This window comes from Salvia hispanica, chromosome 2 (genome assembly GCF_029641045.1).
Source record: "Salvia hispanica isolate PSC_SH4W2 chromosome 2, Shi_PSC_v1, whole genome shotgun sequence".
In the NCBI taxonomy this organism is placed as follows: Eukaryota; Viridiplantae; Streptophyta; class Magnoliopsida; order Lamiales; family Lamiaceae; genus Salvia; species Salvia hispanica.
The window spans coordinates 7990501-8001823 of record NC_142693.1 but is presented as its reverse complement, the minus strand read 5'-3'; the positions used below and the strand labels follow the sequence as shown (position 1 = coordinate 8001823).

The following is an 11323-nucleotide window of genomic DNA, read 5'->3' as shown; positions in this document are numbered from 1 at the left end:
ACAGTATTATTAGTTCAATTAGAAAATTCGTGACTTTAAAAACAAACATGTCATTTTAAAATCGTTTTCAGTTCATACAAACTTACGATGTAGCACTATTTAAAATAAACTAAAATGATCTTGAAATGACTTTTGTATTTATGAATGAATCAAAACACCTTGATCTCCATGTTTTCAAAATTTTCATCAATTCTCATCTTTTCATTTTATGATCTAGTGGTTGAGATTTTGTCTATAATTATGCATTAAGATGTGATCACCATCCGTTTAGGATAAGTACAAATATAAGTGCAGTGCACTGCTACGTCCAACAAGTTGAAATAAATGTACCTAACAATTTCAAATAATTGAACCTACTAAGTTTACAATTTATTTTCTACAATTTGTAGTACATGAGTACAATATAAGACTATCAAAATTTTGACAGAATTGCCACTAGTTACCAGTTACCACTCTTCATACTATATCTATGAAACCGCTCCATCAATTATAACTTGAAGGGATTGATTTCCAAGATTCTCTTGTTCCTCCAATATCTTCATCGCTGACATTTTCACTGACTCAGAACAATTAACAACACTTATTTTTTCAAGTGTTGGTACCTCTCCAATGTCCAAAGGAATTTCATCCAGCTTCCGCAAACACGAAAGAAAAAGCGTCTCCAGCACCGGAAAATTGAACTTGTCCACGGTCCAACGAATCAGATTATGACAATTAGAAATGATCAAATGTTTCAAGCTACAAAATTTCTCATCAACAAACTCCCATTCCGGTCCCACCACTGCGTTCCAATGGAAACGAAGAAGTTGGAGATGAGGCAACGAAGCCATCATTGCCATACCACTCCATGCCATGTAACAATTGTCTAAATTCAGCTCGCTGAGAGAATCCGGCAGCTTGAGGTTCTCAAACTCTACATGTGGCCCTCCCCTGCAACGGATGCTTAGCGATTCCAGCTTGCTTAAGCGGCCAACGTTATGCAGATGGAAGCACCAGCCTAGTTCAGTTTCCTCTTCCAATCTGTATTCGATATCCAATTCTCTAACGTTGGGTATTCTGGCACAAACATCCTCGCTGAAAACGAGCATCTCTACTGTCTTGAGCGTCTGTAAGTTGTGTAAAACAAAGACGCCGCCTTGAGGAGGATCAGGAAGCTTCATTTCTGAAATCTCGATATGCCTAAGCTGCGACATCTTCCAAATCTCTGATGGTAAAGCAGTAGTGATGAGGTCGAATGGAGACGAACGCTTCACAATCAATGTTTGCAAACTCCAACATAGTGAAATTGAAAAAGGAATTGCCGGTGTGGATAGGTGAGAATGATGGGATATGTAGCGCAGGTTAACTTGTTGAAAAGAATCCTGTAGGGTACTCTCATGATCATCAACAAGCACTCTCAGCAACCTAGACCTCAATGGTGTGTCTCTTTGCCTGCTCAATATTAGAGGCGTGATGACGGATGGCTTTTTTGAAGTGAGAGATTCTCGAGGATAAAAACTTGCGGATCTTTTATCAAATATGAATTGGCGTTCCTCACCTATGTCTCTTTGGATACGATAAAAGTTTTCGTTCTCTGCTGTATGTATGCACAACTCTCTTACTAGATCATGAAGGCAACAACTGGTAATATTTCCGTATTCGAATTCTTCTACTATAAGGAGATTCCTATGAATAAGGTCGATTATGTAACTCCTTGCAACTTGTTCCAAACTTCGGGTTTTAGTTGGTTTTATGAGTCCCTCAGCAACCCACAACTTGATAAGATGTGCCACGTTTATTCGATAATCTTCAGGGTATAATCCCAAGTAAAGAAAACATGATTTCAAATGAACAGGCAAGTACTTGTAACTCATATATAGTATGTTGGATGGTGTGTTGCGTTTACCTGAATATTCCATAACCAAGCTCTTGTCCTTCGCGATTTCCTCCCAATACTCTAGCGTCCTTGGTGCCTTTCCAAGAAGCCCCCCAATCACACGGATTGCAAGTGGAAGTCCTCTGCATTTTCTGATGATCTCCTCCGCGATTCTTTCCAATTGAGGAGGGCACTTTTGCTCCGCGAATGTCACTTCATATAAAAGGTCCCAACCATTTTTGTAATCGAGAAAATCAATAGCAAGTGAAGATGAGCCAAAGTAATCAACCAATTCTTGTTGCCGGGTTGTCACAATAATTCGGCTTCCATTACCATTTTCTGGGAAGAAAGACTTAATATTATCCCAAGCACCAATACTCCACGCATCATCCAGTACAATTAAATATCTTTGACCCGACAAAGATTTATACAACTTTTCACCTAGTTCATGATCAGTTCTATTTTCGGACCCCGTCAATCCCAGGCAAGAAAGTGCTTGTGAAAGCATATCAGTTGCATTATAATCTTGAGACACAGTAACCCAAACACGAACATCAAAATGATATACCACAAGTGAATTTTCATAGACATGTCTGGCAAGAGTGGTCTTACCAACACCGCCCATTCCAACAATCGGGAGGGTTCTACGGCCATTATATCCGATGAGCTCATCCAAAAGCTGCGCCACATAGTGGTCGAATCCAAGCATGGTAGTCTTCTTAGGTACACCAGAAGCTGACGACGACGGTGAAGATGATGGTGGTAGTGGAGGCATGGAACTGAGTGATCCGGTTTCCTCTTTAAACTTGACAGCTTTTTCCTTGATGGAGCTCATCTCTTGCATTATTTTCTCAAGACGACGGAGCAACATCGGTAGACTTTTCCGAGTAGATAAGTTACGAATTTGATCAGCAGCTTCGACTTCAATTATGTCTTCAGCCTCATGAGCTGCGTCCCTGATCCGACTCATCAGATCTTCTGCTTCTGAATAATTCTCCACAAAATCGATAAGGAAATCAACAAGTTCTAGAAGAGATTGAAACTGATAGTTGTCGAAACAAGTGGAAAGGTGAGGGTGAATCTTGATCTGATCCATAGTATTCAACAACGACACGAGAGATGCATAAGCCGTCGCCGCCATTTCTAACCTGGATTGGATCCGATTCACTTTTGTTGTTTGTTTAGGCAGAGTCAAAGGAAGAATGGAAAGTGGATGAGAATGAAAAAATTCGAATTGAAAGAGAAGAGCATACTTAATCAATAAATGCTGTTTGATCGATGGCGTGTGCTCTTATTTTCACATTAAAAAGATTGAACAATGGAAAATAAAATGTAACCTCGTCAATGCTAATCCACTCTTCTCTTCCCGTATAAACACCTTTATTATATATACACTGCACCAAAACTATAGTATTATATTTAGAGGCGGGGAATATGCCAAAATACCGAGAATACCGATTTGCCTTGTCAGCGTCTGCTTGGCTAGTTTGCACTCTCTTACTGATTCAGTGCCTATCCTACACACTTAACTCACAATTTGTGCATTATCTCCCAAAGTATGTAAAAATATTTAAAAGCTAATGCATGAAATGAGCTTTATCATTTTGTAATACTAGTAAATCTTGCCCAAAATTCATAAATATTCAAAATAATGGCCAAAAATCACTTTTATATATATAATGATCATGATAGATAAATCTTGGGCTATCTATCTCGCGTATAGATTCTTATCATTTGCTTTATTAACAAATCATATGGCTTCATATATTTTACAACTGGACTTGGGGCATATGTGTGAGTGACGATTGTGAACACTCTATCTGAAATAATTGACCCATGCATTTAGTGGTCTTGATTCTTAAAAGTAATCCAATTATATGTGGAGAAACCCAGAAAAAAAGTTCTTCACTGCCAGTGCCATCGGATTCAAGACATGTGAATTATTTTTCATAAATGATCATCTATTAACATGTAATTGAAGACCAATTGCTGTAAATTCTTCTATTGGCAATAATAAAGGTAAACTCATCAACATTAGATTGGTGATTAAGGCAAACCCAAAATTTCAAATGCCAGCTTTAATATCCACACATATCAAGGAAAACAACATTTAGTGGAAAGCAAGATAATTCGAACCGTTAAACTCACATCAAATTTTCTAAAGTACGAGTTAATAATTGTGAAGAGACGTATCAAATTACTTCCTCTGACCCATAAAAAATGTCACACTTATGAGACGATACGAAATTTTAGGAGGTTTTATTTTGTGTGTTAAATGGAGAGATAAGATATTACTATTTTTATATTCATGTGAGAGAGTACTTTTTCCAAAAATAAAAATGTGACATCTTTTGTGGGACAAACTAAAAAGGAAAGTGTGATATTTTTGTGAGACGGATGGAGTCCTTGTTAAAATTCACTCCCAAATATGTACCCGAAATTTGTACTCCAATAAATTAAAGTTTCATATGTAAAATTTTATTGAACACTGGCTATATTAGTACTAGTAGGTTTTATACTTTAATTTTAAATCCACAAAAATGTAAATTTAAAAGGAGAGGGAAATAGAAAAAGTGAAAGCTTTTGCTGGAAAGGATCGGATTCTTCATCTCTTTTCAATTCAATTTTCGTCCAAATTTACTTTACCGTCGAAAGTAGATTTTGAGAGAACCAAAAATGGCAGGACGGTCTCACCATAAATTATGAATCATGGCAGAAAATTTAATGAAAAAAATAGTACTATTCAACGTCATCTTACATTCATCTAACTAAATTCTTTCGATTTTGGCTTAGATATTTTCGTGGATATGAAAAGCTGCCTGGTGCTCATTGGTTTAATGAAATTACTGTGCTGATATTCAATAATTTAGATATCTAACCCAAAATCAACATTATTTCAATCACAACACAATTTTCAACTGTCATGTAGTAGTAAATAATTTTCATTTCAGCCACAACGTTGAAAATGCAATCGACCTTATTTCAGCTTTCCTTTCTTATTTTTATTGAGAAAACGTGAATAAAATATGAGAATTTTTTTTTATTTTTAAAAATAAAATTATTATTTTTATTTTAAAATAATAAAATATGACTATTTTTTGTAGACGAATGAAGTATAAGGAAACAATTCAGGGGCCAATTCAAAAATGAATACAACTAAAATTTGTTAAAATGGAGCGAATATTATATTTACTCACGAGTTTAGTCATTGTATTTTTTCAAGCTTATCGGACGATATCAATAATAATTGCAGCATCTTATATTCTTATCATACCATATTAAGTTGAATTATGGTGTATATTAGTCAATCAATAAATTATTAAGCACGTTAGATTTGTCGTTATGCGGACTTTGGATGATGTGGTTTTCAATTCGCTAGTGTAAGTTTCGGACACTAGCTATTATAATTATGTATAGCAAAATCATCCTCATATCGACATAATAATTTAGATAAAATAATTAAAACAAATTAAAAACGTCGATTTTAACTATTAAAGATGTCAATTGGTGAGCCAATCGCAAATTAGGCTCGGCCTAAACTCAGTGAACCAATCACAAATTAGTGAAAAACTACATGCATAGAATTAGGTTATAACAATTGTTTCCTAAAAAAAAAATTTGTTACATATTAAAACATATGTTATCCACCGCTAATATACACCTATTTTATTATAACACTCTTTCCGTATTATGGTAGTTGAGTCGTATTCCGTTTTGGTTTGTACCAACGTAATTAAGTCATTCCCTTTTTTTTTTTAATAAAAACTTTATCTACTTTCATACTTTACTCTTTCTTTATTCTTCTTACTTTATTCTTTCCGATTTAATCCGTAACGCACCAGTTTCTTAAAATCTTATACCCAAAATAAATGTCTCAATTACCTTGAAACGAAGAATGTATAATTTACCATTATTCATTTTGAAATTATGACAATGGCAATACGATCCACAATGGTATTGTTGTCCATCATGGCTTTTGCTAGCTAGCTGGACAACGATCCATATTGTGGATTGCAAACAACAACGAAATGACATATTTATGGCACACAATAGTAATGTATTGATTTTTAAGAACAATTTATCCGGTAGAATATTTGTTCATGAGAAATACTAAGTTTTTCACTAATCACATGAAAACATGATTAACATGACATCCATGCATTTTATAAAATTGATGTAGACAGGGACCAAATGGTTGCAAGTATGTTTAACTTTTGTGTTTATAACTATTTAGTTTTATTCCTATTTTTATGATAAATAGGCCAATGTATTAATGGATCATGCGTTACACAATTTTATACGAGCACCAATAAATGATACCGCATGGTCAATTATGTAGTGTCACATCTTATCCTTAACTTGGGTCATAGTTTGGTTCACATTAATGTATCGATGGATCTTATTCATATTAGTCACGAGGATGCATTTTCTATATATGGCCCATTTCCACCCATTAATTGGTAGTATTTCTCCACTTTTCACCTCTTTCTTTCAGAGGATAAATATATGTGATAAGAGGTGGAAAAGTGTGAATACACATTTCGCTTATAATTTTCTTTACAATGAGGTAGTCGTCATATTGTGTTATGAAATGGCCAGAAACGGAAAGAGAATATAAGTCTCACAAATTATTTAGATACGTAGACATGCTTGAATTTTTAATTAATATTGTCGTCGACCACAATTATATTTGCAAATAATGCTCGATAATCCTATCAATGCGATGTATTCTCGAATCCAAGAACGTGATTCAAATATATTGTTACGTTTGTTTGTGTCTTCCTTCTCATCCGAACACGTCTTCTTCCTCTATTGCATCTACTTTATTGTAGTGTTGAAACATTTTAATGTGACTTAACATTACTGTCTAAAGATTGTAGATGCATATGACTATCTATCAAGCGAAATTTTAGCTACCTTTTAGTGAATTTGCAAGAAATTTAGTCTAGATGTTTTTGATTTTGGGAATTGATAATTGATTGTCGGAAGTTGGTGCCACAAAATCGTTGAAACCCATCTTTAATTTCATAAATTAAAAGTATACTACTTTAAAAGGTGCAATTACAAAATACTAGTACTACTAATGATTAAGTAGCATCGTGTAAGCCGTAAGCGGTATGTGATATGAACGAGTGGCTAACTATACTATACTCCATATTTTATTATGGGAATAACTCGCTGGCATTATCTGATCTACGTGTTTCATTAAATTAATGAAATACTTTTTTTGCAATTTATAGTGGGTAAGTATGATCTGAATCTCTTATTATATGATATCTCTCCAAATCATTTATATGTCGCCATGTGTCTCTGCACAAAAGTGAAACAGACCCCTTGAATGAAAAGAAAATATCCCAAATGTTTTAAAATATTAAAAAAATGTTAAACCACCCCACAACATAGATAAACATGTATTTATACTCGAGGAAACTGAAATAGGTAATACTCATTCCGTCACCAAAAAATATACTCTCTCCGTCCCATAAAAGTTGAGACAAAACTTTTGGGCACGAAGATTAAGAATTTATATTAAATAAATTGAAGAGATGAAAAAAATAGGAAAAATAAGAGAGAGTAAAGTAAATGATGGAATAAAGTAAGAGTGATTGGATGTTTTGTCTTTTGTTAAAAAAGGAAATAACTCAACTTTTATGGGACGGACTAAAAAGGAATACGACTCAACTTTTATGGGACGAAGGGAGTAGTATTTTGGATTCGACACGAATTTTAATGCAAAATTGATGAAATAAGTAAGAGATAAAGAAAAAAAAAGTAATTAAAATATTGTTAATGGAAAATAGATCCCACCTTATTAGAGAGAAATGAATTTCTAAAATTGAAAGTGTATATTTTTATTAGACGGACTAAAAAAGAAAGAGTGCTTCTTGTGGGACGAAGATAGTACTACTTCTGGTCCATTTAAATGTGCGGATTATTCTTAAAAACTATTCTTACTTTTATGTCATAATAATTAAATTTTATTTTCAATATATAAATACATAAAATATACTTATATATAGTTCAAAAAATTTTGTCACGTAAAGTACTACGGAATTGACATTTGAAATAAAACACTCCAGTATCATCTTTAATACACCTTCTATCTCATTAAAAATGAAATATTTTTCTTTTTTAATTATTTCAATAAAATTAAAATATTTTCTAAAATTAAAACCTATTATCTTTCTTTTTCATTTCTTTTATGTTATTCTCTCCTTATTAACTCATAGAATAACAATATATAAAATTTTATGCGGAAAGATAAATGTTTCATTTCTAATGGGACGACCTATGTTTGCACCGTATTCACAAGTTAACTGGAGTATTTATAAAAAATAATTCTAAATATAAATATGAAAATGAAATGATAAAACCAGGATTGTACACTGCTGCTTCTGCTACATTGTTTTTTAAATTCACAAACAATATACAAACCGCCTTCTCTCTCTGTGTTGCTTGCTAATATAAGTTCATAAATATCTCTTCCACTGGATTGTATTTCAATCATTCTCTTGCTTCAAGACTGAGTCGCCATACAAATTTCTCTTTTAAGATAAGATTTCTTCTCTGTTCACCATGAGTAAACAGGATTTGCTGAAGGTCCAGGTACAGTTTGTTTTCAATTCTCCTTCAATTTTAATCTTTTCTCAACTCAAACCTCGTAAAATTGGAGCTGTTTAATCTGAATTCGTTGCTGGTAAATGCAGACATGTGTTTTGAGAGTGAACATTCACTGCGAGGGCTGTATGCACAAGGTGAAGAAGAAGCTGCAGAAGGTCGAAGGTAAGTTCAGTCTAGTTTTGATTAATTGAGTTGCCGAATTTGGGCGAAAAATGAAGATAGTTTGAAAATTGCAGGAGTGTATAAGGTGAGTATAGATTCGGAGCAGGGGAAGGTGACGGTGTCGGGAAATGCAGATCCGGCGAGCCTAATCGAGAAGCTTGAGAAGGCGGGGAAGCACGCCGAGCTCTGGGGCCCGCAGAAGGGCGCCGGAACGACGCCGTTTCCGATCTCGCTCGACCAGCTTAAGAAATTCCAGATTGAGAATTTGAATAAGAATAATAATCAGAAGAATGGATCCGTTCAGCAACTTCCTTTTAAGAAAGGAGTTGAGAAGGTTCCGGCGAAGGACCACAAATCGGTCAGATTCGAGTTGCCGGAGGACGATGGTGAAGATGATTACGACGATGATGATTTGGATGAGTTTGATGAGGAGGATGACGATTTCGAGGATGAATTTGGGGAATTTCATGGTAAGCCGCCCGTGAAAGGGGCTGTTGGTGGCGGTGGTGGGAAGAAGCCGAGTAAGGGCGAAAAAGGCGGTGGTAAAGAGGGGGGGAAGGAGAAGAAGAAGGGCGGCGGCGGCGGCGGTGGGATTGATATGTTCATCAAGGGAATGTTGAACAAGGCTGGTGGGAAGAAGAAGGGGAAACCGGAGAAGAGTAGCAAGAAGAAAGAGGGATTTGAGTTGGGAGATGGTAAAAAGGGGAAGAATGATGATGATGGAATAAATGGATGGAGCAAGAAAACAGGGGATAATTTACATGGAGGCAAACAGAAGCATCATAATCAGCAGCAGCAGGCTTTCAATGAGATGAAAGGGAATCATAAAGGAGGTGGTGTTGGTGGTGGTGGAGGCAGGAATATGGAGATGATGGGGCTTGCGCCGATGAACAACGGTGGGGGGTTCCCGGGGGGTGGACAGGGGAATCCATACAGCCAGCAGCAGCAACAATACATGGCTCAGATGATGATGATGAATCAGATGAATCAGCCTGGCCATGAAGGGGCCTATCATCACCCCATGGCTTATGCAAGGCCGCCGCCGCCTGCGCACATGGGCTATGGTGGTCCGCCACAACCGATGGGCTACGGTTACGGTCCTTACGGAGCACCACCGCCGGCCTCAGGGGGGTATGCTCATATGTTTAGTGATGAGAATACTGATAGTTGTAGTATTATGTAAAAAAAATTTGGGGGGTTTTAATCTTAATTTAGTGGTAGTTTTTTGTTGCCATCATTAGTTTTATCATCGATTGTATTTTATCATGTGTGTTGATGTTATGAAGCAGTTGAGGGTTTATTAGTTCTTGTTTGTGAGTTTTGAGCATGGAGGAGGAAAAATGGATATTCATATTTGATTGAATGATAAGTTGTTATGTGTGTTGTTGGACATGGTCAAGCATTGCCCGTGACAGCTTTCAATAATATGTACGGACGCCCAGAAACAACAAAAAATGTTATTGATTGTTGCATTATTTCTTTTACAGCTTTATTTTGGATGAATTGTTCAATTTTGACACAGATAGTGCGAGTGATGAAACGTTCCCATTTACTATTTGGTTTTGTTCACATGCTGGATTTGGTCTGTGAGTGTCAGTTTGTGTTCTCTTTTTGTTGGGTTTCTTTATTCGACATCGCTACTCATTGTGGACAACATGTATTGGAAATATAAAATAAAAATAAAAATAAAAATTTGTGTTGTGTCTATAAAATGTTATAGTCGATTCTGTAGGAAGCAGTAGGAAGTTAAATTATGGCATAAACATAGATTTTATTCCAGGGAAATCGATCGTACTACTGATACCCTTAATTAATTTTTAAGCAGATATGCTAGACTTTTAAAATACGTACTTAGATAAAACAAAAGATTCGATCTTTAAAGTTCTAAACAAAATACTACTAAAATGATCAGTGTGACAAAATCCAGTACTTGGATAATGAGACAACACGACAATTCATATGTGCTATGAGTTTAAATATAGGGAGTGTGAGTGACGAAACGCTCCGATTTATTTGGTTTCGTTCACATGCTGGATTCGTTCGCTTGGGATGGTTGCTTTCTGTGAGTGTCAGTTTGTGTTTTATTTTTGTTGGGTTTGTTTATTGTATAAGAGCACCTGCATAGGTGGTCTTTGCCTCGAGCAGGCACCGTGCCGACGGCGCTGCGAGCACCCTGCTCGCCGCTGTGCTCTTGCCCACGGCACGGCCCTGCTCGATGCATCGAGCACCGCCGTGCCGAAGAGCACGGTGACATGGCGTGCAGTGATCGGCCAACGACATTTCCGTTGGAATTTTCATTTTTTTTAAAAAAAATAAAAAATAATACAAAATATACTCCCTCCGTTTCATAGTAAGAGCATCTCCAATGGTCGGCGAGCGACCGGCTAGTCGATTCCCGGCGCTGGCCGGTCAGCTCGTCGAACCATTGTAAGCGGCGAGCGTGGAATCAGCGAGCGCTCGCCGATTCCCGGGTGCTGGCCGAAGCGCTCGCCGATCCGCTCGCCCCCATTGTCGGCTGGCGATCGGCCAGCGCATTTTTTATTTATTTTTATTTAATTTCTGAAATACTATATATACGCGATTTGAACGTAATTTTCATTTGCACCGCTTGTTTTAACGAGTTTCTCTCTCTCTGAATTTTTGTACAAGAGCAATATTGCGAAATGGAGAACAACAACGACTCTC

At 36.3% G+C, this 11323-nt stretch overlaps 2 protein-coding genes across 4 annotated transcripts; one reads left to right on the top strand and one right to left on the bottom strand.

Annotated features, from left to right (window-relative positions):
• Positions 1–253: 253 nt before the first annotated feature.
• LOC125213057 (putative late blight resistance protein homolog R1A-3) lies at positions 254–3205 on the bottom strand. 2 transcript variants are annotated; one of them, XM_048113412.2, is made up of 2 exons: positions 1886–3205; positions 254–1786 (listed from the first exon to the last, which is right to left on the bottom strand). In XM_048113412.2, exons 1-2 carry the CDS (start codon positions 2994–2996, stop codon positions 468–470), a joined length of 2430 nt encoding a protein of 809 aa, XP_047969369.2. In that variant the 5' UTR covers positions 2997–3205; the 3' UTR covers positions 254–467. The 2 variants fall into 2 exon arrangements, with proteins under 2 accessions (XP_047969369.2, XP_088920065.1); XM_089063939.1 differs by having other exon boundaries at positions 254–2194; positions 2468–3205.
• A 5059-nt stretch (positions 3206–8264) lies between these two features.
• Positions 8265–10028, top strand: LOC125202801 (uncharacterized). 2 transcript variants are annotated; one of them, XM_048101275.2, is made up of 3 exons: positions 8265–8455; positions 8563–8638; positions 8713–10028. In XM_048101275.2, the coding sequence occupies exons 1-3, from the start codon at positions 8432–8434 to the stop codon at positions 9819–9821; spliced, it is 1209 nt and encodes a 402-aa protein (XP_047957232.1). In that variant the 5' UTR covers positions 8265–8431; the 3' UTR covers positions 9822–10028. The 2 variants fall into 2 exon arrangements, with proteins under 2 accessions (XP_047957232.1, XP_047957231.1); XM_048101274.2 differs by having other exon boundaries at positions 8265–8461.
• Positions 10029–11323: the final 1295 nt, after the last annotated feature.

What these genes read in the sequence shown, in the direction of transcription:
- LOC125202801 (XM_048101274.2), top strand. Translation starts at nt 8,432, where the DNA reads ATGAGTAAACAGGATTTGCTGAAGGTCCAG. An exon ending in AGGATTTGCTGAAGGTCCAG is followed by an intron (nt 8,462 to 8,562) that starts GTACAGTTTGTT and finishes TGGTAAATGCAG; the next exon opens with ACATGTGTTTTGAGAGTGAA. An exon ending in GAAGCTGCAGAAGGTCGAAG is followed by an intron (nt 8,639 to 8,712) that starts GTAAGTTCAGTC and finishes TGAAAATTGCAG; the next exon opens with GAGTGTATAAGGTGAGTATA.
- LOC125213057 (XM_048113412.2), bottom strand. Translation starts at nt 2,996, where the DNA reads ATGGCGGCGACGGCTTATGCATCTCTCGTGTCGTTGTTGAATACTATG. An exon ending in CTTGGTTATGGAATATTCAG is followed by an intron (nt 1,787 to 1,885) that starts GTAAACGCAACA and finishes TATACCCTGAAG; the next exon opens with ATTATCGAATAAACGTGGCA.